At 39.9% G+C, this 26,542-nt stretch overlaps 3 protein-coding genes across 5 annotated transcripts in view; 2 read left to right on the forward strand and 1 right to left on the reverse strand.

Annotated features, from left to right (window-relative positions):
* Nucleotides 1-9,206, forward strand: part of VSIG1 (V-set and immunoglobulin domain containing 1) — a 34,109-nt gene extending 24,903 nt beyond the window's left edge. The window contains exons 4-7 of the mRNA XM_007196392.2: nt 3,094-3,249; nt 3,643-3,762; nt 7,566-7,713; nt 8,476-9,206. Of these exons, the coding sequence (XP_007196454.2) occupies nt 3,094-3,249; nt 3,643-3,762; nt 7,566-7,713; nt 8,476-8,779 (728 nt within the window). The 3' untranslated portion in view covers nt 8,780-9,206. The remainder of the gene's footprint in view (nt 1-3,093; nt 3,250-3,642; nt 3,763-7,565; nt 7,714-8,475) is intronic.
* Nucleotides 9,207-13,796: 4,590 nt separating this feature from the next.
* PSMD10 (proteasome 26S subunit, non-ATPase 10) lies at nt 13,797-20,882 on the reverse strand. 2 transcript variants are annotated; one of them, XM_007196390.3, is made up of 5 exons: nt 20,696-20,882; nt 18,423-18,521; nt 17,245-17,391; nt 16,984-17,150; nt 13,797-14,751 (listed from the first exon to the last, which is right to left on the reverse strand). In XM_007196390.3, the coding sequence occupies exons 1-5, from the start codon at nt 20,807-20,809 to the stop codon at nt 14,598-14,600; spliced, it is 681 nt and encodes a 226-aa protein (XP_007196452.1). In that variant the 5' UTR covers nt 20,810-20,882; the 3' UTR covers nt 13,797-14,597. The 2 variants fall into 2 exon arrangements, with proteins under 2 accessions (XP_007196452.1, XP_007196453.1); XM_007196391.2 differs by having other exon boundaries at nt 14,616-14,751; nt 17,063-17,150; nt 20,696-20,881.
* Nucleotides 20,883-20,963: 81 nt separating this feature from the next.
* Nucleotides 20,964-26,542, forward strand: part of ATG4A (autophagy related 4A cysteine peptidase) — a 70,024-nt gene continuing 64,445 nt past the window's right edge. For both annotated transcript variants that reach the window (XM_057538577.1, XM_057538576.1), the window contains exon 1: nt 20,964-21,120. In XM_057538577.1, coding sequence (XP_057394560.1) covers nt 21,111-21,120 — 10 coding nt within the window. In that variant the 5' untranslated portion in view covers nt 20,964-21,110. The remainder of the gene's footprint in view (nt 21,121-26,542) is intronic.

Raw genomic sequence — 26,542 nt, forward strand, 5'->3', positions numbered from 1 at the left:
TCAGTGGCTTTGCCAGTAAAACTTCCAAGTTCTGTCGGGGACTTTAACTGGATGAAATGTCAATTCAATACTGAATCAGTAGTCTTAGAAAATATATGGGTTTGGGATGTGGTTCAAAGTGATTCACTAAGTGTTTGGTTAATAAAAAATAAAAGAAAAATGTGTTCAGCAAAATTTAAAAATGCCTATCTGGGTTTGATTCTGGGCTCAAGAAATGAATGCAAGTCATTCCAGGTTTTTGTCCATAATTAGTTCAAGTCCTGGGGTCTGGCTCCGTGATGAAGCACCCCCATTTAATTTTCAGTTCAGATTATTCTATTCCACTTACAGTGGAATAAAATCACCATGTTTTTTAAAAAGGCAATATCTAAATCTAGTGATAGGTGCACTGGATTTCTGGTTAAATAGCCTAGTTTATTTAGGGTAGGCAAATCCAAGGAGTTATCTCCATCTGAGGAAATCCACAGTAAGAAAGAATAAAGAGGGACTTCCCTGGTGGCACAGTGGTTAAGAATCTGCCTGCCAATGCAGGGGACACGGGTTCGATTTCTGGTCCAGGAAGATCCCACATGCTGTGGAGCAACTAAGCCCATGTGCTACAACTACTGAGCCTGCGCTCTAGAGCCCGTGAGCCACAACTACTGAAGCCCGTGTGCCTAGAGCCCGTGCTCTGCAACAAGAAAAGCCACCACAATGAGAAGTCCACACACCGCAACACAGAGTAGCCCCCGCTCGCCGCAACTAGAGAAAGCCTGTGCGCAGCAATGAAAACCCAATGCAGCCAAAAATAAATAAATAAATAAATTGATTTAAAAAAAGAAAGAATAAAGAGCTAAACAGAAAAATACTTCTTTTAATTAAAAGACACCTGTTTAAAAGAAGGGATGGCACAACAGACAATTGGCTTAAGAAGGTATGGTACATATACACAATGGAATATTACTAAGCCATAAAAAAGAATGGAATACTGCTGGTTGCAGCAGAATGGACGGACCTGAGAATATTATGGTTAGTGAAATAAGTCCAACAGAGAAAGACAAATACTGTATATCATTTATACGTGGAATCTAAAAAATAATACAAATGAATGTATATGCAGAACAGACTCACAGACATAGAAAACAAACTAGTGGCTATCAGAGGGAAGAGGGAAGGGGGAGGGACAGATTAGGGGTGTGGGATTAACAGATACAAACTACTATATATATAATAGATAAGCAACAAGGATATACTGTATAGCACAGGGAATTATACCCATTATCATAACCTATAATGGAGCATAATCTGCAAAAATACTGAATCGCTCTGCTGTACATCTGAAACTGTAACAGAATATCGCAAATCGAGCATACTTCAATTAAAAGACAAGAAGGGATTGTGAAAATTTCAAAGAACTCTAGCTATATCCATCTGTTTTCCTGCTCACATGTACAGTGGGTTAGAGTCTGAGATTGGAAGGTTGTCAGTGGCAAGGTTGGAAATGTGGCAGCAGGAGTTCATTCCTGCCTGTGGCCAACAGCAATTCCATGTGTACGATACTATATACATTATTTTATTTATATAAATACAATATATTTGGATTAGCTGGAGGCCAGGTAATCTCTTTTTCACATTTTACAGATGAATCAACTGAGGTTTGGCTATGCTAGGTTACTTGCCTAAATACGTCTAGGGTAAAGTTGTGGAGCAGGGTTCGGTGTGGATCCAGAGCTGTGCTCTTAACTGCTGCCTCCCAAGTAAGAGCCAGAGAGTTGGGCAGGCTGGAGCATTTAGGGTCTAACTAGCCTAAGGCAGAGAATCTATGCCTTTGGAGTGTTTTATATCCAAATTAAGGAAGGTGAATTGGAAAGTATCGATTCAGATCCTTATCTATAAGTCAGACTGAGGATAGAATAAGCTGTGAGCATTAAGATAAGTGAGGAGAATCAGATTCTCAGCTTCCCACAGGAGTTCCCCATACGCAGCTGAAACTCAGTATATCCCAGATGACCTCATCATCGCCCCTTCCTCCTCCTCACTACTTCCCCGAATACCTGCTCCTTACCCTAACCCTAACCCTCACCCTAACCCTGTATTTATCTCAGGGGATGGCAAGATCGTGTACCCAGCTGTCAAATCAGGAACCTGGGAGCCATCACTGAGCCCACCCTCTTCCTCATGCCACAGATCCAGCTGGTCCTCAAGCCCTCTCGACTTCTTAATACGGCTTGAATCTGTCTCCTCCTGTCCCTTGGCTCAGGAACCCCTGGAGTCAGAGCAATTCATCTAAAACGTTAAAATGATCATCGTCCCTCCCCTGCTTAAATTCCTTCTGTGGTCCTGCTGCTCTCGGTATAAAATACATGAAACACAGAGCCCCCTAATCTATGGCCTCACTGCTCTCTAGCCTAATCTCTTACCACTCCCCGACCCTACTTCAGAACTGTGTCAGAGTCACTTTTGAATTTCTGGTGCCTAGTCCGGTGCTGGGCACACAGAAGGCACTCAAGTAAATGCTTGTGGCGTGAAGGATGAATCAAGATTTCAGTGCCCTGTAGCACACCCCTCCCCCTCAATGGGTTTCCCCTCCCGATGAGGGACACGGGCAAATTCAAACCCTCCATTTTGTGTCACCCCCAGAAGAATAAATGCCAAAAAATGACTCACAAAGGAAAAATATGGCATTAATAAAACAATGTTTTAAAAAGAATAAGTAACCAGTTATCTCCAAGTATTTAAGGGTTCTGTTTTCCTTTAAGACTGTGCTTCCAAAGTATAAACTATGTTCTTAGTTGTTTTTTAATAAAGGCATATTTTAAGGCACAATGCGGAAATTCATGGTTATGAATCTGGGGAGCAGGCAGATAGAATGGATGCTATTAGAATATTAATGGTCCAGTGACGGAAGGTCTTTGTACCTGAAGTGCTCTACTCCCACCTGGTGGTACAGCTAGAAAACTGTCAAAATAAGTTTTTAAAGATTAAAAAAAAAGTAAGTGTACATATTCTACAAAATGAAAGTGAGGAAGTGAATGAAAGTGAGGAAGTGACTAAAATTGGTACAGACTGCCATTCATCATGCAGGAGTGTTTACTCTTTGTCATTGCCTTACAGTCAAACCTTCCAAGCCCTTTTGCAGCATCCAAGGAATACCAGAACCTGGCCATCCTATATCTCTTACTTGCCTCTCTGTGCTTGGAACACCTTCCCCGGTGTACTACTGGTATAAACTTGAAGGAAGAGACATCGTCCCAGTGAAAGAAAGCTTCAGTGAGTATAGCCCTCTGCTGCCCCTGGCAAGGCCTGGTGTGTGGGCTTGGTTGACAGCATGTGTGTGTGACTGGCTGCTTGTCCTTAGAGCACAGTCTTCTATTTTTCTGGGGGGAGAATGTACAAAGAATGTCAATCTTCCATCAAGATGGTTGTCCTCTGGTCTTCTCCCCAACTTCTAGAAGTCAAGACCATTTTTGGCTCACAGGTGGTGGGTGTGGAGAAAATAGGCATGGTCCCAGATGGGAGTCTCCAGGGGTCTAGTTGGACCCTGGACATCTCAAGAAAGGGAGGCCAATGTGAGGAAGTGGGTGGGCATTGAATGGTCTGCTACATTCACATGATCTCTACCCACATAAGAGATTTCAAAATGCTATTTCCTGGTTTTGACAGACCCAGCCACCGGGATTTTGTTTATTGGAAATCTGACCAATTTTGTACAAGGTTATTACCAGTGCACCGCTATCAACAACCTTGGCAATAGTTCCTGTGAAATTGACCTAACTTCTTCACGTGAGTTGATCATATAACTTTAACAGTTTCTCCTTAAGTCAAGTATCCTGGGCCTGCCAATCAAGTAAATTAATTAGAATCCCCGGTTAGTCCTTCCTGACTGGAGATTTTGGTGCTTTATTTATAGGTTGACATGGTGGATGACCATCCTAATATCTAACGCTTACATAATACTTAATATATGCCACGTGCTGCTTCAAATTGTTTACAAAAATTAATTTGCTTAACCCTCACAAAACCTCCGGAAAGTAAAACAACAGCCTCATTCATAGTACGAAGCTGAATTTTCTTTGTGATGCTGTTGGTAGATCCAGGTGAAGCTATAGCAATCTGTGTCAAACATGGAGCTCACAAACTTTCCAGTTATTGACTAATTTGCTAAAATCTGCCTCTAATAATAATAGTAATAACGACACTTGCACCTACATTCAGAGTAGCTAATATTGCGGAGCACAAAATATGTGCCGGACGCTTGGCCGGGTGCTGCGAGCATTATCCCACTCTGTCCTACGATCACCCCGTCTAGGAGGCAGAATATATTGTTAAGCTTCACTTTGCTGAAAAGGAAACTAAAGCTCAGGGAGGTAAGTGACTTGCTCAGGGTCATTCAGTTTGTAACTGGCAGAGTCACGATGCCTCTAAACCTCAACCTTCCAGTTCAAAGGTGCCTAGTTACTAAGCATAGACTTGAGGGCCTGAGATTGTCAAATTGGGCCAATCAGGGGGCAAGTTCTCACAAGGGATATCTTGCTACACCTCTCAAGGATCACTTCATTACATTTCAGATCCTGTCATTTATTCATTTTTTCAAACTTCCTTTCAATCTGTGATTTTAATATATACCATATCCAGGGGGCCCAGTTCCATTGGAATATTATTTTCCTATGAAGCTGAGCTTTCTTCCTTTTATTTGTCCGGAATCAGACATTTTCCAACTCCAGTTTGCTCCTTCATTTTTGTATCACTTTCAGCCATTTTTTTAAACATCTTTATTGGAGTATAATTGCTTTACAATGGTGTGTTAGTTTCTGCTTTATAACAAAGTGAATCAGCTATACATATACATATGTCCCCATATCTCTTCCCTCTTGCATCTCCCTCCCTCCCACCCTCCCTATCCCAGCCCTCTAGGTGGTCACAAAGCACCGAGCTGATCTCCCTGTGCTATGCAGCTGCTTCCCACTAGCTATCTATTTTACATTTGGTAGTGTATATATGTCCATGCCACTCTCTCACTTTGTCCCAGCTTACCCTTCCCCCTCCCAGTGTCCTCAAGTCCATTCTCTACGTCTGCATCTTTAATCCTGTCCTGCCCCTAGGTTCTTCAGAACCATTTTTGGCTTTTTTAGATTCCATATATATGTGTTAGCCTACTGTATTTGTTTTTCTCTTTCTGAATTACTTCACTCTGTATGACAGACTCTAGGTCCATCCACCTCACTACAAATAATTCAATTTTGTTTCTTTTTATGACTGGAAACTTCATCTTTTTGTGTGTCCTTTTTTGTGGTCCCATTCTGTCCCTGCTCCCTTGATCATTTCTGCTGTTTTTCTCCAGATCTTCCCCAATCTCTTTTTGCCTTTCTGGAGGTACAGTCATATTGCAGATATAGAAACTCCTCAGATTTGTACTTGATCCTTGCTTCCTTTTGAATCCTCTTTTCAATGATGTCTAGCATTTGGCTTCCTTCCTGCCTTCTTGACTTCCTGCCTCCCTCCTTCCCTCCATCCCTCCCTTCCTCAAACCTTCATTGACTATCTACTGTATGCCAGGGAATGTCCTAGGCGATGGGGATTCAGACATTAATAAGATATATGTCTTACACTCAAGGAGCTCACAGATTAGCTAGAGGCACAAACACTAAAATTTGTTAAATGTTATAACAGAGGTCTGCACAGGGTCTATAGGATGCCAAAGAAGAAACAACTAATTATGCTTATAGAACCAGGGCCAGCTTTACCAGTGAAGTGCTATTTGAGATGGAGCTTGCAAAGGCTGTTTCTTTATCTTTAAAATTAGGATGAGGGTAAAAGGAGGTTGAAGGATGACAACAGAGCAGCAGGCTTAGGAGGGCAACCAGTCCATGCTCAGGAAGGAAGGTGGGGGACTCCAGAAGGGACGTCTCCAAGGCAGGAAACAACAACAACATAAGAAACTGATAGGGCTTCCCTGGTGGCGCAGGGGTTGAGGATCTGCCTGCCAATGCAGGGGACACGGGTTCGAGCCCTGGTCTGGGAAGATCCCACATGCCGCAGAGCAGCTAGGCCCGTGAGCCACAACTACTGAGCCTGCGCGTCTGGAGCCTGTGCTCTGCAACAAGAGAGGCCGCGATAGTGAGAGGCCCGCGCACTGCAACGAAGAGTGGCCCCCGCTTGCCGCAACTAGAGAAAGCCCTCGCACAGAAACAAAGACCCAACACAGTCAAAAATAAAGAAAGAAACCGATAGATTAGCCGATGTGTTTGAAACTACTGAAAGGACTTTTGCTGGAAGTTTTGGGGATTAGTAATAATACATTAAAAAACCCATAAATCCCCAAATGAGGCAATTATTTACCTTGGGGAAATTTTTAAAATGTTGTACAAGAAAGAATCATACTATGTTCTGCAGCTGTGAACAATATTTACATAGTCATAATACTGCAAACATTGATTTAACGGTACTTTATGTTATATCAGGAGAATATGGCGGGATGTGAGGGGAGTGGTGTAAGAGAGTTAAATCTTCAACCTCCAGAGTAGGAAGCCAATAGAAAATGACAAAAATTGGAAAAGGCAGAACATATTAGAACAAGTGTAATAGAAACATGGGGGCAAATTCCTCTTGTGAATGGGACTTAGAGATGGGAAGGAGTGGAGAAAGGAACTGCTGATTTTTTTTTTTGTTAGAAGCCTAGTAGAACTGTTTGACTTTCTAAATGATGCACATGTATTCCTTTAATCATAGAAAGTTAAAAGAATGATCAGGCAACTCAACTAGGCTTTCATCTCAAAGTGTAAGATATCCATCCTTGCTTGAAGGGAGGCCGATGGGGATGGGCCCACCTGGAACCCAGACATGGTCTCTTGCGGACAATACCTCAGTGCTTGAAGGTCTGGCACTCAGCTAGATCATCTCACACTCATTAAGTTTCTCCGTAGACTGATCTAATAAACCAGATGCCTGTTTATGGAAATGGGCATATCCCTTCCCAGTGGCCAGAATGCATGAGGCTCTTTGGTGAGCATGGAATCTGTGGAAGAGAAGGTTTTTAGGGAACTACTTCACCCATGCTTTGGGAAAGCCTGGTGAAATGTGTCTGCCTGTAACAGACGTCATTTCTCTGGTGACCGGATTGCACCTCCATCGTGTCTCTCTCACTGCCCAAGCAAATGAACGGTGAAGACTTACTTCTCCAAACCGCATTTTTTTTGTGTGGGGGGGAGCGTGCCACAGGATCTTAGTTCCCCGACCAGGGATCGAACCCGCACCCCCGGCAGTGGAAGCGCAGAGTCTTAACCACTGGACCGCCAGGGAAGTCCGAAACCACATTTCTAAAGCAACCCCACCTCCCCCAAGTTGGCATATTTTTTTTTCTTTATGTGTGTAAATGTGAATGGGAAGGCTACATGGTCAAGCCAGTCACCTTTCTTCTCCCGCTATGAGTCCAGCTGAAAGAGTTCTAGGGGTTTCCACGCTCTCAGCCCATACAAGGCACCTTCCCACTATATGAATGCCCCGGATATTCCCCACTGGTCACGAATGCACGTGGATGAGGCAGACACTATGCTCCACTTTCCTAACCAGCTGCTTGTGTCCTCCAGATCCAGAAGTTGGAATCATTGTCGGGGCCTTGGTGGGTACCCTAGTAGGTGCTGCCATTATCTTCTCTGTGGTGTGCTTCGCAAGGAACAAGGCAAAGGCGAAGCGGGAGGAAAGGAAGAGAAATTCTAAACCCACCACAGAACTCGAGTAAGACCTTACTTTGTTGTCTTTACTTGAATAGACATTTCTCAGGCCTATCTCTTTCAGTCAGCTCTTCCTAAGCACTCCTTTTAGCATAAGATATAGAGGTATCTTTCTGCTTACTCACTGCTTTTATAAAAGAATGGTGATGGCTATCGTGTACTGAGCGCTGTGGGCCAGACTCTGTTCTAAGCATTTTATGTGTATCAACCCATTTAACTGCCACGACAATCCTTTTAGGGTTAAGAAAATGTTTTAATATATTAATATACTTGTCCTTCTACCAATAGTGATAAAATATAATTTTTAATTTTTATTTTATGGAACAAGGGGCCCATGGAAGCAAAAGTGCTGAGGGCCCAGGCTCTTGACCACTTTGTTATTTCTTATCAAATGTTATTTCTTATCCATTTCTGTGCTTCCACAATCAAGTGCCAAGCATTGTGCTAGATGGAGTGGGTGCTACACATGCACCAGAGCCGTGGATTTGGCCAAAGACCTTATTAGAACTTTAGACCCTTTCAACCTCACAACAGTTTTCTCACCTCTTAAACACTAGTTTGTCTTTCTTGAACTTTCATTATATTGTTGAGACCTAACCTTTCTGCACCCCAAATGGAGACCCGTGGTCTGACAGTGAGTCAGACTATCAGAAATCACAGAGGTCCCGAACAGATTGGGACCTATGGTCACTGAGGCTACAGAACCTATGGCTCCGTGTGAGATGTCAAACCCTAACTTGTTCTTCCCTGGGTCTTCTTCCTGCAGACTAATGACAAAGATAAACCAAAGTACAGAGTGTGAGACAATACCAGATGAAGATATCATCCAAGTAGAACCAACTCTGCCACCTCCCATCCATGAGGCTGAGCCTAATACCGCCCTGTGGCCAGATCACAAGCCTATCCCCGAGCCTGAGCCTGCCTTGCAGCCTGCGCTGGAGCCGGCCTCAGGGCCTGAGCTTGCCCGGGCGCCTGAGCTTGAGATCAAGCTGGATCCACAGCAGGAACCGGAGCCCTCGATTGTAGTTGAGCCCTCCTGTGACGAGGGGAAGGGGGTGATTAAGACATAGGCCGGTGGCCTGAGTACAGTCTTCATCACTAAGGAACCCATTACCGGCGTTTGGAATTCAGTTGACCTAACTAACCCACCACCTCCCTCCATTCTGACCAACCCTCTTCTAACAAGGTGCTCCTACCATCAATCCAAAACAGACAGGTCAAGATAACTACTAAATAAATGCAAGGGTTCCTGCATTACCAGTATAGAGTACTTACAATTTGACTAACATGTAAACACAACTAATGAAATGACAAGTGATTTTGAACTCAGTTGAAGGTGTTTTGCCACACCTGTGTCTTATTTCAGACAATCTTACTTCTCTATTTTTAGCTACTCTTTGAGATTCCACATGCACACATGACAAGGTGGCATTAACTGGATTCAATATTATTTCTAGGATTTGTTGTTGACAGAGCTTCCCTATTCATTTTCACATTGACCACTAAGAAAAGAATTCACCAGCATTATCTCATAGATTGGAAAAAAATTCCTTAAAATTCCAGAGGGAAATAAAGGGTACATATTAATTGGTACATAGCATTTAAAACTAGGTCTTAAAATTAATGCTTCATTTATCATATTAGATTTCCCAAAGAACCACCGGCTATCCAATATCTGAGCACAGCAAAATTTAAAAATAACCAATTTTTAAATGCAAAATAACGTACAGGCAAACAATTCCAAATACACTTTTCCTTCAATGAACACAAAATATTCATATTACAGGTGATGTACAATTTAGCTTTGAATGAGCTATTATGTTGTCACACTGTCTGATGCTATCTACTTTGGAAGGGCCAGACTAGGAAACTGTTCTAAATGAACACTTAAGATCTATTTTAGATAATCTGAACTAATTAATCTATTTTACTGTTGGGATATTTCACATTTATAAAGAGATATCATTCTTGTATACATGCTTAATATTAACTAAAATGCATTGATATCACCTCTTCTTCACCTGTTAAAAAGCTTTTCTATTGATCATATTTCACCCACATCTCACTTTGAAGAAATTTACCTGTAGACTTTTTCATCTGTGTAATCAATCAGATTTTAAATCTTATTTTAAGGTTCAATAAGTAATACTCAATAAAAATCTTATTTTAATGATCCTAAGGTAAATCTTTTATAAATAATTTTATTGATATATACATTATGTACAATAAACTGCACCTATTTCAAGTGTAAAATTTGATGAGTTTTGACAGACGTGTACACCCATGAAACCACCGTGATAATCTAAATGGAGCATTTCCATCATCCCAAAGTGTTTCCTGTGTCCCTTTGTGCAATCCCACCATCAACCTGGACCCAGGCAACCACTGATTTGTTTTCCATCCTTAGAGATTAGCTTTGCCTTTTCTTGACCTTCATATAAATAGGACCATACAGTATGTACTTTTTTGTGTCTGACTTCCTTCTAAGTGAAGTCTTTTTTAAAAAAATTTTTATTTATTTTATTTTTTATTTTTGGCTGTGTTGGGTCTCTGTTGCTATGCGCGGGCTTTCTCTAGCTGCGGTAAGCCGGGGTTACTCTTCGTTGTGGTGTCCAGGCTTCTCATTATGGTGGCTTCTCTTGTTGCAGAGCACGGGCTCTAGGTGCGCAGGCTTCAGTAGTTGTGGCACGTGGGCTCAGTAGTTGTGGCTTGCGGGCTCTAGAGCTCAGGCTCAGTAGTTGTGGCGCATGGGCTTAGTTGCTCCGCGGCATGTGGGATCTTCCCGGGCCAGGGCTCGAACCCGTGTCCCTTGCATTGGCAGGCGGATTCTTAAGCACTGTGCCACCAGGGAAGCCCCTAAGTGACGTCTTTTAAAATAAAGTAATGAATCTGTAACTTATCACATTCAGATTTTCATGTAGAGGAAACTGTGAAACCTTTTGCATACAGATCATACCTATACACTAATTGAGGTAGAGTCTTAGAAGGTTTTAGGGTAGATTGAAATTGAAATTAATATTACGCTTGTCCAGAGTCACGGAGAGAAGAGATAGCAAGTTTTTACTTATGCATTTTCCTTGATGTGTTAATTTTCAGCCAATCGCAGGGATTTTTGAAGCACCTGTAATTCCATTCAGACCAAATATAATATTATGACATACGGTGTCTGATGGGTCCAGGAAGCAAAATGATGAAGGTCTTAAGAATGATCTGACATTTAGAGCTTAAAAATTTCAATTACCAGAATGCCAAAGTAGCTGGAATTCACCTTCCTTCTACTCTTATGATAGAGGTAAATCGCAAGAGACTAATAATATATAGTAGTCAACACCACCCCCAAATTTCTGCTGAATTGGTGCTGAACAGGAAGGCAGGCACCCTCAGTGGTCTTATAGAGCTCTGCCCTTATTAGCACTGTTCTGATCAAAATGCCAATAAATAGTTGGATCAGCAGTTTTTAACCTTTTTTGAGGCCATGGATCACTTTGAGAATACACTGAAAACTCTGGACCCCTCTCCTTAGAAAAATGCTTATACACACAAAATGTCAAGTACAGTTTTAGATAAATTACAGACTCCCTGAATCCAAGAATAAGAACTAGTGAATTAGATAAAAACACAGAAGGTACACTTAATAAATCATGCATCCTGGGATGCGTGGATACTCAAAATGATCTTGATAGTCTGGAAGCTGAGTTGAAATCAACATAATGAATTTGCCAGGAATGGAGGGTATGGTCCAGATTTAAGGATATAGGGTACATGTTGCCAATGCAAAAACCCTAGCTGGGCAAGGTTGGGAAGTAGGTGAGGTTAATCTAAAGTGGTATCTTTGGGTCTCTCCTTTCAGTGCCCTTCTTGGCCTTCTGGCATTATTTTCCAAACACCCAGGATTGTCATGCGCCTACTGGCTCAGTGACCCATTTGGATCTGCGTCCCTCAGGCAGGATTCATTGCTCAACCTATCTCTACCCTTGCCACCCTTTCAAAAGGTAGCTGTTCTGTGACCTGTTCTTGTCCAGTGAACATTATCTTTCATCATCCAGTGATGTCATTCAGGTTGATAATAAACTAGCTCTCTTAGGAAAATTTATCTTTTAAGAGGGGACTCTTTAAAAAAATTTTTTTTAATTTTTGGCTGCATTGGGTCTTCGTTGCTGTGCGCGGGCTTTCTCTAGTTGCAGTGAGTGGGGGCTCCTCTTTGCTGTGGTGTGCAGACTTCTCATAGCAGTGGCTTCTCTTGTTGCAGAGCCCGGGCTCTAGGCACGTGGCCTTCAGCAGTTGTGGCATGTGGGCTCAGTAGTTGTGGCTCACGGGCTCTAGAGCTCAGGCTCAGTAGTTGTGGTGCACATGCTTAGTTGCTCCACGGCATGTGGGATCTTCCTGGACCAGGGAACGAACCCGTGTCCCCTGCATTGGCAGGCGGATTCTTAACCACTGCACCACCAGGGAAGTCCCTAAGAGGGGACTCTTGAAGACAGATAATTCTTTAATCCAAAGATACTAAAAATGGTGGAATTTCAAGCACTGGAACAATCCAGAGGGGAGATATTCCTGGAGAAAGAAGCTTTCTCAGCCCCTCTCAAATCAACCCATGCGGGTTACCATCTATCTACTCCACCTACTTATAAGGCCATTCTGGGTCAGTGCAACTTTTATCCCAGTCTCCTTAATCTTCTATTAGTACATCCATAATATACCATATATTTATGTTTGTGATGAATCCTGAAACTATAAAATACAGAATCGTAACAAAATTGTGTTCACTAAATTTTACTTGGGCAGGAAAATGGACTCCTATGTTAAAGAGATTTCCAATAAGGGAACAAAAGAAAGTTTTTTTTTCTGCTTATTCATCAGTGGATCAGAAGATAAGTAATGGAATAGGTCATTACCCAAATAGTCTGATAGCTTAAGCTTCGACCAAATTGTTTCAGCTTAATTCTCACTCAGATAAGGTACTACCTGATTTATTTTGCTACAGGTAGTTAAAAGTTAAGTGGGTAGTCCCAACCAAATCCCAAACCAGCCTTGGCTTCTTAACCATTCACTTCTCACCACCCAAAAAGACTTCCAGGAACTTCTCTCACCTGTTTATTTCTGCATTTAGCAACTAGGATATGCTAAAGTCAGTGGGACAGCTTTGGGGCTGTCGGTCCTTATTCTCCCCAAATTCATCTGTTTATTCAGTCACCCACTGGACATTTACTGAATGGGTACTATGGACCAGGTACTGTGGCTGATGATACAATGGTGAGCAGAATCAGAGCTAGCTCTTGTCTTAATGTAATACACAGCTTTACGAACTATGACAAGTTCTTGCACGTCATTATCAACAGTAGTGTGCTGACTGAAGGGGAGAAGGCTGGAATTTGTACGGCACTGTGGAGGGCCTCCAAATAATAGTGATCTATGATTTTAAAAAAAGGACTAAAACATAGTAATTCTTGACCGACAACCAAGAAACTATGCATTTGAGATCTCCCATGTCCTTTAGAGTACCAAGTGAACTTTCCCTGCAATATTGTATGCTGAGAAGTTAATATTTGCAGCTTTTACACTGGCCTGTAACTCAGGTTTGATGAACTTTCAGTAAGAAGAACTAGAAAAGAATATGCTTCCCTGATTAATAATTGTAAAGCTCAGCACTCAAAATACTTACGTAAAAGGGTCTGAATATCAACAACACAGTTTGTGTTTACAAAACTCATTTTAGATACTGGTCATTAAGTCTCTGACCCCAAATTAACTGAAGTTTGTGGACTCACTTGGATTACTTATTTCAAGCAATATTTGCAGCATAAAGTTCAAATTAAAAAATAATTTGAAGAGTCACTTGGAGTTCATTAGATTTTATGACTAGTAATCATTTAAAATGCTTCCCTAAATTGAGATCAAGTTTACACTTATTTTCTTTTGCTCCACATTTAATTAGCAATTCAGAAGATTACTATTTTTAAAGATTTTAGCTGTAGTTCAAGCTTCACTAATTTTATTGACTTCAGAGCTACCAAAAACTAAGAAATTGTCTTTATAAAGGATTTAAAGGCTTAAGTGGGTGTCTGATTTGCAAAAAGAATTGGGAGATTCTCTCAACATTTTATTTTTTTAGTTTCTGAAATACAAATCAAAATACATTTTTGTTACACGTCATGGTAACAAGCTTGACATTCTTTTCAATACAGGATGACTTAATATAGGTACTTTAAAACTTCCTTTTTATAAACAATACACTTTATTTTGGAGGGAAATAGCCCATTAAAAACATACATTGGTACACAGGCTATTATTTTTCATTATTTTAGTGTTTACGAATGCCAAACTTGGATAGCATGCCCTCTGAACTGAAAATTTCGTCCTCACAATATATAAGTATTCCTTCTATAACAAAAACAAATTAAACCATACTGTTGGAAAAAACAGAAATATTTGGCATAGGCCTCTGAGTGGGCTTGAAAAACGAGTTACGATGTGTTTCAACTGTATGGAAGAACATTCTAGAATCCACCTAGAAACATTTGGCAAAACAATTGGCCTGGTGCTATTGGGGTTGTTCTGCCTCAGAGGGGGATAGAGGGTGCATGGCAGGGTGCTGAAGACTCACAACAGCCACAGAATCACTTATTCAAAGTTAACCAAGATTCAATACAGAATAATATACAACAGTAGAACAATCTCAATTATTATTATTGTTATTCAATGCCTGGAAAGCAAGTTGTAAGCTAAGAAAAAATACCTCAGCAGGAACAATAGTCAACATGTTTATAAGACTTGGAAGATGAAAAAACTTCATCATTCATAGATGACGTCTTGTGCACAAGTACATTAATTTCCAGGACATTAGGGGACAACCACAAAACATACAAAGTAAGAATAAATCCAAGCTGCTTAACTTTCCACCATTCTCTTGAGTATTAAACCCAGACCACCTTTGGCCACTTGCAGGGGTGTCTTTTCTTCTTTATTCTCAATGTAAATACTTGCTCCTTGGGACACCAGCAGTTTTGCTTCTTCCACTCTCTCCTCATCACAGGCTAAGTGTCTGAAATCAAGGACCACAAAGACGGATTAATCATTTGCAATTCTATGTAATGGTTAGGATTTCCTGACAGGTAGTCTAAACTGCATATTATTAGGTAGTGTAATATTGGAAAGTTACTTAATCTGGAAAGGAAAATCGATTTTCATGGGGAAGACTGTTTATAAGTTAAAATTCATTGGAATAGTCTTATAATACCAGATCATAGATCACAATTCTGGTCCTACTGCAACAGAAGTGATCTAAATGCCAGCCTAAGGAATAACGTCCTTATTTTATGAAGATTAGTGGTTTACACCAAACACATGCAATAATTCCAGGCTAGAACTTCGAAAAACCTCCATACACAACCTGTTAACAGCAATTTGTGTGGTTTAAATTTTGGAAAAGCAGTTTAAAAAATTTTATATCATCTGATTGTTACAGACACCTTGTAAGTTAGCAAGGTATTATTATCACCATTTTACAGTTGAAATTGTGACAGAGGTTAGTCTTTGCCTATGATGACATGGCTGAGCAGTAAGTGAGGGGGAATCCTTGTCAGGCACTTAATGGTTTACCAGGTAGGGTATCAGACACTAACATGTTATTTTATTTAACCTTCACAACAATCTAGTGAGGAAGGAATTATTATCCTCATATTACAGATAAGGAAATTAGACTCAGGAATGTTAAGTAACTTCTCTGAGTTACTTAATACAAGTATTTAATATAGTTGTTTAAGTGGCTGAGTTTGGATTGGGTAAACAGCATGTAGCTATTCCTTAATCATAGGCTCTGCTCAGGACCCGATACTGCCTGACTCCTAAATTTCCTCCAGGCCACCTTGCCTTTCTTATTTGGAGAAAAGGGCTAGAATATGCATGTTTTCCTAGACACAGTCGCTCAGAACTACAGAAAAAAACTGTAAAACTAAGAGTTAAGAAAACAATACTTTAAAAAAAATTGAATCCTACTTTGGACTAAAAAGAAGACTCACAGAATTTCTGGTTCAAAAAAGTCACCATTCGATAAGGAAGAATAGTGGCTAAGTACTGTAGAAAAAATATCAAGGTAGAGGACAGCTTCAGGTCAAGCATAAATCAATTCCAGATGGATTTGAGTTAAATGAAAAATAATAACCAAACCAAACCAATGCAATGTTTTAAAAAAAACTACAATAAAATACAGGTGAATAGTTAACTAATTTCAGGGTGAGGAAGCACTTTCTAGCTATGAGGGAAGATTAATAGGTTTGACTGTATAGAGTTGAAATCTTCGGTTATTTCAAAAAAAATCATAAACAAAATGAAAAGACAAACTGGGAAAAATATTTTCAACTAACATGGCAGAAGGTTAATATTTGTACTATGTCAAGTCAAGGGTACATAAAAAAATCAGTAACAATAAATTAATTCTCCAAAAGGAAATAGAGAAAGGGACACAAAAAGTTATAATTTAGAGAAGGAATATAATTAGTCATAGGCATTAAAAAATGTTTAGCTTTATTGATAATAAAAAATGTAAATTACAACTCTGAAATACCATTTTTCCTATAAGAAAAGGATATTTTTGGTGTTGGTGGGGGGGTAATAGGCACTCTCACACTGCTATTGGGAGGGTACAATGATACAACTCCTCTGGAAGCAATCTGGGAATATTCAGCAATTGTCTTAAACTATGTGTATCTGTTGACCCAGCAATTCTACTTCTAACTTCTATACTAAGATAATATCAGCAGTATGGCCAATGATTTTTGTATAAAGTTGGTCAATGTAGCATTATTTATAATAGTGGAAAACTCAAAAAAGCTTAAATATACAGTAATAGAGGAATTATTAAATTATGCCATATCCATAAAATGGAGTTGTGGATAGCCATTCAAAAACGTTTTAGAAATATTTATTAACATTGGAAAATGCTCACAATATACTATGAGGTGAAAAGAACAAGATATAAAACTACATACACAGTATCGTCCCAATTTTACAAAAAAAAAGCGTATGTAAAGTATGCACATTTGCATATAAAAGACAGGGAGGAAATACATTAAAATGTTATCAGTGGTTATTTCTGGGTGGCAAGATGATAGGCATTTTGAATTTTTATCTTTATACTTCTGTGTACTTTCAATTTTTTTTCGCTATAAACATGTATTACATTTATAAGCAGACTAAAAAAAGAAATGATGTGTAGGAATTAGTGCAAGAGGGCTGATGTCAGGTAGAATACAAATGACTGCTACTTGTCACTTACAGAGGAGTGTTACCCTCAGTGTCTTGGATGTTTGTGGAAGCTTTGTAGTACAGAAGAATATGAATCATCTTCAAGTTACCCTTGGCTGCTGCCCGGTGCATTGCTGTAGCCTCATAATGGTCCTTAGCGTCTGGATTAGCCCCGCCTTCCAGTAACATGACAGCAATCTGGGAAGATGGAGAAGAAAACAATGCAGAGATCTATTTGTGTTTGCGTACAGGTTTAGAACTCAAAAGAAGTAGCCTAGGAATGGAACCCTACCTCATGCCTGTTTTTGGAAGCTGCATAATGTAGGGGAGTACAGCCATTTTGATTGACAGCATTCACTTGAGCACCTTTTCCCAGAAGAGCTTTTACAATCTCATCCCGGCCAGCAGAAGCAGCAATATGAAGAGGAGACCAACCTGCCTGTAAAAGAGGTGGGCAGAACAAAAACCAGGGAGAAAAGGCACAGGGATCAATGCTAACATTTAGGCAGGGTTTACAGAGCTGTGTGTAAATGGTTTAAAAAAATAATATTCTTTCTCTTTCCCTCATTAAGCACTGCAAGATATTTGGAAACCAGATATATAAAAGAAAAGAAAAGCACCCGTAATCCCACAACATGGAAATAATACATAAGTCTAATTCTAATGTGTTTTAAGATTGGGATCAAGGATACCCCAATAGGATATCAAGTTCCATGAGGGGCGTTTTCCACAAAGCCCACTTATCATTACTTTGTGAGAATTTTTCTATGTCATTCTTTGGAATCATAACTTTATTCGTTGCATATTATTATCATTATTATTATTATTTTTGGCCACGCCAGGCGGCTTGCAGGATCTTAGTTCCCTGACCAGGGATTGAACCTGTGCCCTCGGCAGCAAAAGCACGGAGTCCCAACCACTGGATCACCAGGGAATCCCCTGGTTGTGTATGATTTTATTAGGTGGATATATATGCTGTATTCAACTGTTCCTCCATTAAACTGTTTTTACTTTTTTGCCATTATCAATATTATTTCATTGAGCATCCTCGAAAAGGAATCTGCCTACAAAAACATTTCCATCCTTATTCTTCACAAGTCTTATCCTAATATAACCAATATCATTACACCAAATCTTTATATAACCAAAAAAGATATCTAGGCCTTCATTATTCAGGCAATATTCACCAAAAACAATTTCCAACATAATAAAAAGGATTTGTAGTCTCTTAGGGGTCATCATAATAAGACTTGATCTGCATGTTTACCTTAAATTACAGGCTATGAGTCGCAAAATGAACATTCTGAAATAATGCAACCACCAGTCCTGTATTTGGTCACTGGGGCCATGCTGTAACCTCCTAGTCATAAAGGTTAAAATTTGTTTGTGAGCTTAATACTCGGGCTTTCGTAAACACCAGTCTGGAGTCTAAAGATAACTGGGAATTTATCAACTCTGCCTAGTACTCACATCATCTTTATCATTCACTGGCACTCCAAGTTGCAGCAAGAATTCAACAATTTCTGTATGTCCGGCTGAGCATGCCCAATGCAAGGCAGTTCTGCTGTCCTACACGAGAAGCAGAGAAGCAATAAGACCAACATTCTTGAAGAGAAATAGAAGAACTAAGGCAAGAAAGCAGAAAAAAAAATTAATATTGGAGCCAGCAAACCTACGGTTTGGGAACAAGAAATGGAGAGCACTGGATCCTCAGGTAGGTAACCTTAAACCATATTACTTACATAAGAGAGACCAAGGTTTTAGTAACATGAGGAGAATACATTGATGAACGTAGGTAATTCTGGGCAGACTAGAGCCATGAAAGCAATAGAGCAAAAAACTGATTTCAGTGCTTTGGCAGAAATACAGCTTTGGCTATTTCCATTATTTACGTACTTTTATGTCAGGCACTGTGCTAAGAGTTTTACGTGCATCATCTCCTGTAGTCCCCATGATCCTACACAGTGGATATTATCCCCATTTTACAGACTCCTCAGGGTAAGCAACTTGTCAAGGTTGCACAGCTAGTAAATCGTGAAGTTGGGACACAAACCCGTCAGCTCTGAATTTTCTAGATGCTCTAGAAAGAACAAATGTATCTTGTGGGAAAGAAATGTTCATGAAATTAGTTGAGATTATAACCATTTAAAAAACATACCACACACAGAATTAGAAAGCAACATTACTTTAAAAAAATAATAAGCTAGTAGTCATGTTTCTCAAAAGGAATCTCTCTCTCTCTCTTTTTTTTTTTTTGCAGTGACTGCTATATTTCTTAGCCCTATGTAAAAGAAAATGGTATTTTAAACTTTATTACAAAAATTTCAAACTCATATAAAAATACAGGGAATATAATATAATCCATATGCCTATCACCTACATCTTATAACTATTTTGCCATATTTGCCTCATCTGTTTTTCTCCTTGATGAGATTTTTAAAAACAAAACTTAAATATTATGACCTTTCATACCTAAATATTTGAGTATCTAAAAAATACTTCACTACATAGCTATTACACTGATTAAAATTAACACTAACTCCTTTATAACATCAAATACCCAGGTTTCCCCAACTGTCCCCCAAATGTCTTTTTGCAGTTGGCTTGTTTCAATCAGGATCCATACAAGCTCCATAAGTTGCAAATGTTTGTTATGTTTAAGTCTTTTGATCTTGAATAGTTTCTCCCTTTTTTATGCCATTGACTTGATGAAGAATGGTTAGAAGTATTATTAAATCTTAATTTAATATTGTTAAATTAAATCTAAAGTATTAAATATCACCAGACCAAAATGAAGGTAAACTAGACAAAGGCATTTTCAGGTTGAGCAATAAAGGAAAGTTCCAGAAAAAAAGTCTCCGAACTTCTAATTCTCTTCCCAAACACACAAAATGGAGATTTGTAATTATGTGACACTGTCTTGCTAGTGCTTATCACGGTGCCTGTCAAATAGGAGGCAATCTATAAATGTATGTTGGCTTACTGAGGGCACCGTGAATCCTTCTAGAAACTCAGGGTGAAAGCATGAGGGTCTTTTGAGCAGGAGGGCAGAAAGAAACACTTCCCAAGGTCCACTCACTTTTGTTCTGCCTTTGCCTAGAATACCCCTTCATCCCCCAGGGAAATCCCACTCATCCTTCAAGATACAGCCAACCTTCCCTCCTTTGCAAAGCCTCTTCAGTTACGACAACATTCGGCTTTTCTAAGCGAGATTAAATCAGGTCCTTCCATGATATGTCCTGAAAGCCCCACGTCAACTTCTCTCTCGAGTATTTACCACAATTTATAATCGGACATATGATTCGGGATTATTTTATTAACGTCTGCTCCTTCCATTCGACTGTATCCTCAGCTCCCAGCTGAGGCGTTCAGTTACACGTGTTCCATAGAATAAAATCACTAATAAAAGCAAACAAACCCATTTCCAAAAACCAAAAACTTTCCTTCTCACGGATGTCTCAAAGACTGGGCATTTCTGAGAAACGCGCAAACGTTCTAGAAATATCCAAGATACAGCGACTAAGTACTGGGCCAGAAAACAACATTGGCGGTTTGTGGGGCTAGCTCCGGCCGCCCAGTCCCGAGTCCTGAGGTGACCCTGGGGTAAGGATGGGGCGGCGGGGGCGGGGATCTGGCCCTCTCGGAACCGGCCTCCCCATGGGTTGGGCTGGGCCGGGCAGCCACGTTGGTCTCCGCCGCTGCCGCCGCCGCCGCCAGCGGAGAGGCCCCAAGCGTTGCTTTACCTGGTCAGTCCTAGTGGCCAGGGATTTATCGGCCAGGATCGTCTCCTTCAACTCCTCCAGCTTCCCGCTGTAGGCCAGGTTGCAGACCATTAGGTTAGACACACACCCCTCCATTTCGCTTTCCCAGGATCTCGGTGAAGCCTGACCAGGGACCGCCTCACGTCGCCAGCTCCGACTGCCAATCAAAAGAGGCGTTAGAGCTCCCCCAGTCACCAACCTCGCTCGTTCCTTTGCTTCTTTTCCCATCGCAGGGCGCCTCTGGGAGTTGCAGTTTGAGCGCAGTTCCGGGCGGGGAGGCGCCTTTGCCGCTGTCTCAGTCTCTGCCATTAGCAGCGCGGAACTACGAGTCCCGGGGTCCCTTGCGGCCGCCGTAGTCAAGTGGCCGGTGGAATTGGCCCAGGATGACAGCTGGAGAATGGAGTCAGGTACGGGGAGCGGCTTCGTGTAGAACCGGGGTGGGTGGTCGCTGTTGGGGCATTGAGTCGGTGACGCGAAGTGGGTGCGGGGTCATGGCAAGAGAGTTATGGGAGCCAGAAAGTCCTGTCCCACGGGGGCCCTGACCTGCAGTGGTAAGCGGAAGGGAAAACGGTAGCAGCTGAGTACTACCTCCTGCGCTCGAACCAGTGCCTGTGGCCATCCTCCCCCTCGCTGCTACCGCCGCCAAAGGAATGGAAAGAACTAGGGGTTAATTATTCTGACGTTTCGGCGGAGTGGCATTAGGGCAGAATTCTGCCACAACAGTGATAGCATATGACACCGTAGTAAGGTGATGTGCCAGGGTGATGCCAAAGGCAGAGTGTGATGCCATAGGACCCACTTGATATCTAAGAGATCTCGGGAAGTCCGTGGCGTGGTGACATCACAACTTGATGAGGGTCATCTTGACACTGTGGTATGGTGTTGGCTCTTTAATATCACGATAATAACGGTGACATCGAAGTCTTGCTAGAACTATTAAGCTAATAGTGTTTCTATTTATGGGATTCCTAAATAGTGCCATAGCAGAAGAGATGCAAGGCTTATCCTTTATAGGGCATATCCAGACTGGCATCATACCAAAACCAGGTAACGATAAGAATACACTCAAGAAAGAGACTGACTGTGTTTATATTTACCCTGCTATGGTGTAGAACAGGGCTTGGCAACCTTTCTGTAAAGAGCCACATAGTAAATATTTTAGGCTTTGGGGGCCAAAAGGCAAAATCGAGGATAATTTGTAGGTACTTATATGACAAGGGAGAAAACAAATTTCAACAAATATTTATTGATGAAATTCAAGGTATAGTAATAATAACTGAGCACTTTTTTTTTGTAATATGAGACTACTAATGAGAATAATGGAATTCTTTTGGGGGGGGTTTAACATTTTGTTTATTTGGGGCTAATAGTCAGTGTTCCCTATCATCAAAATCATTTCAAATGTTCATCTGTTAGTACTGATCTGTAATGAGATTTTACCCATTTCATCTTTGTAAATGTCTTTTCACACAGATAGGTATGAATCCACAAACATATTCTTGTTATTTTTTATTTAAATACATTTTAAATTTCAGAATAGCTTTAGATTTATGGAAAAGTTGCAAAGGTAATGCAGAATTCCTGTGTACCCCTCACCCAGTTTCCCCTACTGTTCCTTTCCTATTTTTAACAGCTTTATTGGGATATATTTTTCATATCATAAAATTCACCCATTTTAAGTATAGTTAAATATTTTTAGTAACTTTACTGAATGGTGCAACCATAATCATAATCAGTTTCAGAACATTTTCATTTCCCCCCAAAGATCCCTCATGCTCATTTATTTACAGTTAATCCTCGTTCCCACTCTCAGCCCCAGGTAACCACTGATCTACTTTGTCTCTATAAATTTACCTATTCTGGGCATTTCATCTAAATTAAATCAAATAAGAAGTGGTCTTTTGTGCCTGGCTTCTTTCACTTAGCATAATATTTTTTGAGGTTCATCCATATTGTAACATGTACCAGTACTTCATTAATTTTTATTGCCAAATAGTATTCCATTATGTGGCTATAACCCATTTTGTCTGTCTACTCACTAGACATGTAGGTTGTTTCCAGTTTTTGGCTATTATGAATAATGCTGCTAAGGACATTAGCGTGCGAGTCTTTGTGTGGACAGGTGTTTTCATTTCTCTTTGGTAGGAACCTAAGGGTGGAATGACTGCATGATATGGCAAATTTAATCTTTAACTTTATAAGAAACTATAAAACTATTTTCCAAAGCGGCAGCACTGTTTTGCATTGCCACTAGTAATGTATGAGGGTTTCTGTTTCTCCACTTCCTTGCCAACATTTGTTATTGTCTTTTTGATATAGCCATTCTGAATGGATGTGAAATTATATCTTATTGTGGTTATAATTTGTACGTCCTTAGTGACTAATGATGATGAGCACCTTTTCATTTACTTACTAGCCATTCATACATCTTTTCCATTTTTAAATTGTTATTGTCTTTATTGTCTTTTTATTACTGAGTTGTAAGAATTATTTATATATTCTGGATACAAGTCCCTGTAGATATGATATGTGGATATTTTCTCCCACTCTGTTGCTCATTTTTTCATTTTCTTAATGATGTCTTTTGAAGTGCAAAATTTAAAATTTTGACAAGATCTAATTTATTGTATTTTTTTTCTTTTATGGATCATGCTTTTGGTGTTGTACACTTTTAATAATTGTACAATTTAATGTTATTAGTATCTTAGAATTGTGTTACCATCACCACACTCTTATTTGAAACATTTCCATTACCCCAGAAAGAAACCTCATGCCTGTTTTCACTCTCTCCCCATTTCCACTCCCAGGCCTAGGCAACCACTAATTTACTTTTCATCTCTATGGATTTTCATTTTGGGGGATTTCATATAAATAGAATCATACAGTATGTAATCTTTTGTGTCTGGCTTCTTTCACTTAGCATAAGGTTTTTGAAATTTATCCAAATTTTAGTTTATATCAATACTTCGTTCATTTTAATGGCTGAGTAATATTCCATTGTATGGCTATACCATATTTCACTTATCTGTTCATGAGTTCATTGGTTTCTGCCTTTTGGTTATTATGAATAATGCCATTATAAACATTCATGTACACGTTTCTGTGCAGACATGTGTTTTCATTTCTCTTAGCATGTATCTAGGAGTGGAATTGCTGGGCCATATGGTAGCTCTATGTTTAACTTTGTGAGGAACTGCCAGACTTTACCAAAGTGGCTGCACTATTTCCCTTCCCACCAGCAATGTATGAGTGTTAGAATTTCTCCACATCTTTACCAACACTTGTTAATGTCTTTTTTTATTATAGCCATTCTAGTGAGTGCAAAGTGGTCTCACTGTGATTTTGTTGTTTTGACCTGTGACAGCATGGGATGCATATAAAGCATGTTGACATTACTTATGATTCAAACAATGTTAGCTGCTGAAATGACTTTCCTACAGTGTAAGTTTCACAATAAGTGCTGTTTTGCCTTGTAATTTTAAGTTGAATTAATTAAGAAACATTATCAAGTCTGGAGCAAAAGCTAATTTCCAGGGCCATTCGGTGTTTGGTAATAGTGGTTGAAGGCAGTTCTTCCAACAGTTAAAAAATGTAAAAATCATTCCTACCTTCCTTACCATAAGAAAAACACATAGTGGATCTAATTTGGCCTGCCAGATGTAGTTTGCCGATGGCTGGTGTGTAAAAGTGTCCTGTATTTAGCAGGTGTTCAATAAATATTTATCCAGTTGATTACAGAGGTACAGCAGGCCTGCTGTGTGATATTCACAAAGAATTGGGTATAGTAACATTTCACCATAATAATACATCAAGAAATTGGATTTGATTGTCAGAAACAGCTGGAAAAACAACTCCAAGTGCCTCTCCTACTGAGTGACTTGTTTGGGTAATCTTCCTTTATAGACGGTGTGTTGTGCTTTTATTTTATTTGATATGACAGGGTGGTTAACTTTCAATTCTGAGTCCCTTAAGGCCAAGGGTAAGGTATTCTTTGACTTTTTGAGAGCTTTCAAAGGTGTCTTCCCTTTTGTCACTGTCCTCAAGTATGGAGGAACAATGTAGTTACTGTTTATCAAGAAGAGTCAAAGGGGGGCCCTGTTAGGGACTGACTCCGTTGCTGTGCATACAATTGCATATTCCCTTTACTACTGGTCATATAGAGTCTAGGTCCTAGAACAAGCCAAGTTCACCTTCTGGCCTTTAGAATAACTAACGTTTACTGATCACATGTGTCAGGTATTGGGCTTATCTCATTTAATCCTTCACAACAACCCTATGAGGGAGGTACCATTATCCTCCAGTCCCCACCTTTTAAAAAATGAGAATACAGGTGCAGAGAAGAGAAGTAGCATGCCTGAGGTCACACAATTTGGCCAAAGTTGGAGCTAAAATTAAAATCCAGTGCTATTCTACCCCAAAGCCCTAGCGCTTAACCACTGCAATATACTGCTAAATATTGCTGAAGATGAAATTATGTGTAAATGCAAACCTCAGGTAATGCAATACTAATTCCTGTCAGAGCTCTTTGGGCTGTAACACTACCTATGATTCTTGGGAAATGACATGATTTTCATGCTCTAGAGCCACACTGTCCGGTAGAACTTTTTGTGATGATGGAAAAGTTCTGTATCTATGCTGTTCTGGTAGGGTAGCCACTAGTCACACTGAGCACTTGAAATGTGTCTAGGGACTAAATTTTAAATTTAATTTTAATTATTTTTAATTTAAATAGCTTCATGTGGCTAGTGGTAATCATTGTGGACAGTGCAGAGAGAGGCAGTTTCCCCCTACTTGCTCCTTTCTAATTATCACTAAACATTTTATTTAATGTAAATGTTCTTTCCATAGCACAGCTGGAAACCAATATATTCTATAGTGAAACCAACTTGAGGAAACCCTACAGAGGTATATGACAGTTAACTGTATGACAGTCACAGGAATAGGTTCTGGCTTATCCAGAATGAAACTTCTCCATTCCCACCACTTGCTAGGTAAAGTTTGAACAACTGGCCTTGAAGACCCTTTGCGATTGATTTTTTTCACTGTTTGCAGATGTAAGTTGTTTATGTGGTCAATTGCAAGCAATTCACAATAACCAGTTGCCTGGTTTAAGATGAGACATTTTAATCTGTGGCTCTAATATTTTTTAAGCACATGTTTTAATCCTACAGATAAAAATGTCCTTGGTATTGTGTGTCACTGACCTATGCAAATCTTCTGCATTTAAATCTCTCTCTTCATAAAGCTGGCATATTGTTATAGGCTATTATAATAAAACATTTTATTTACTTGCTCCCTGGGTTTTAGCTTCCACACACTCTTGTTTTCTGAGTTATTTGCTTTATAAGTGGTTTACTTTTAAACTGTTTACTATAAAGAATAAGGGACTCACAAGAAGTTGCAAAAACAGTACCATATACTCTTCATCCAGTTTACCCCAATCATTACATTTTATGTAATTATAATACAAGGTAAGAAACAGGAAATTGACATTGGTAGGATGTGTGTGTACGGTTCTATGCTATTTTCTCACTTGCGTAGATTTGTGCAACCGTAACTGCAATCAAGATACAGAACTATTCCTTCACTAGAAAGCTACCCCTTCATAGTCACAGCTCTCCACAACCCCTGCCAAATACTAATTTGTTTTCCTCCTCTATAATTTTGTCATTTTGAGAATTTTATATAAATGAAATAATGGAGAATGTGATTTTTTTCCAGTTTTTCCACTTTGTTTAATGACCTCGAGATCCATCCAGGTTGATACGTGTATCAATAGTCTGTTCTTTTTTATTGCTGAGGAGTGTTTCATGCTATGGGTATACCACA

This window comes from Balaenoptera acutorostrata, chromosome X (assembly GCF_949987535.1).
Source record: "Balaenoptera acutorostrata chromosome X, mBalAcu1.1, whole genome shotgun sequence".
In the NCBI taxonomy this organism is placed as follows: Eukaryota; Metazoa; Chordata; class Mammalia; order Artiodactyla; family Balaenopteridae; genus Balaenoptera; species Balaenoptera acutorostrata.

Coding starts and splice junctions, on each gene's coding strand:
- PSMD10 (XM_007196390.3), bottom strand. CDS start 20,809: ATGGAGGGGTGTGTGTCTAACCTAATGGTCTGCAACCTGGCCTACAGC. Junction 17,392..18,422: donor CAGTGAATGATAAAGATGAT/GTGAGTACTAGG, acceptor CCTCTTTTACAG/GCAGGTTGGTCTCCTCTTCA. Junction 17,151..17,244: donor CTTCCAAAAACAGGCATGAG/GTAGGGTTCCAT, acceptor CCATCTTCCCAG/ATTGCTGTCATGTTACTGGA.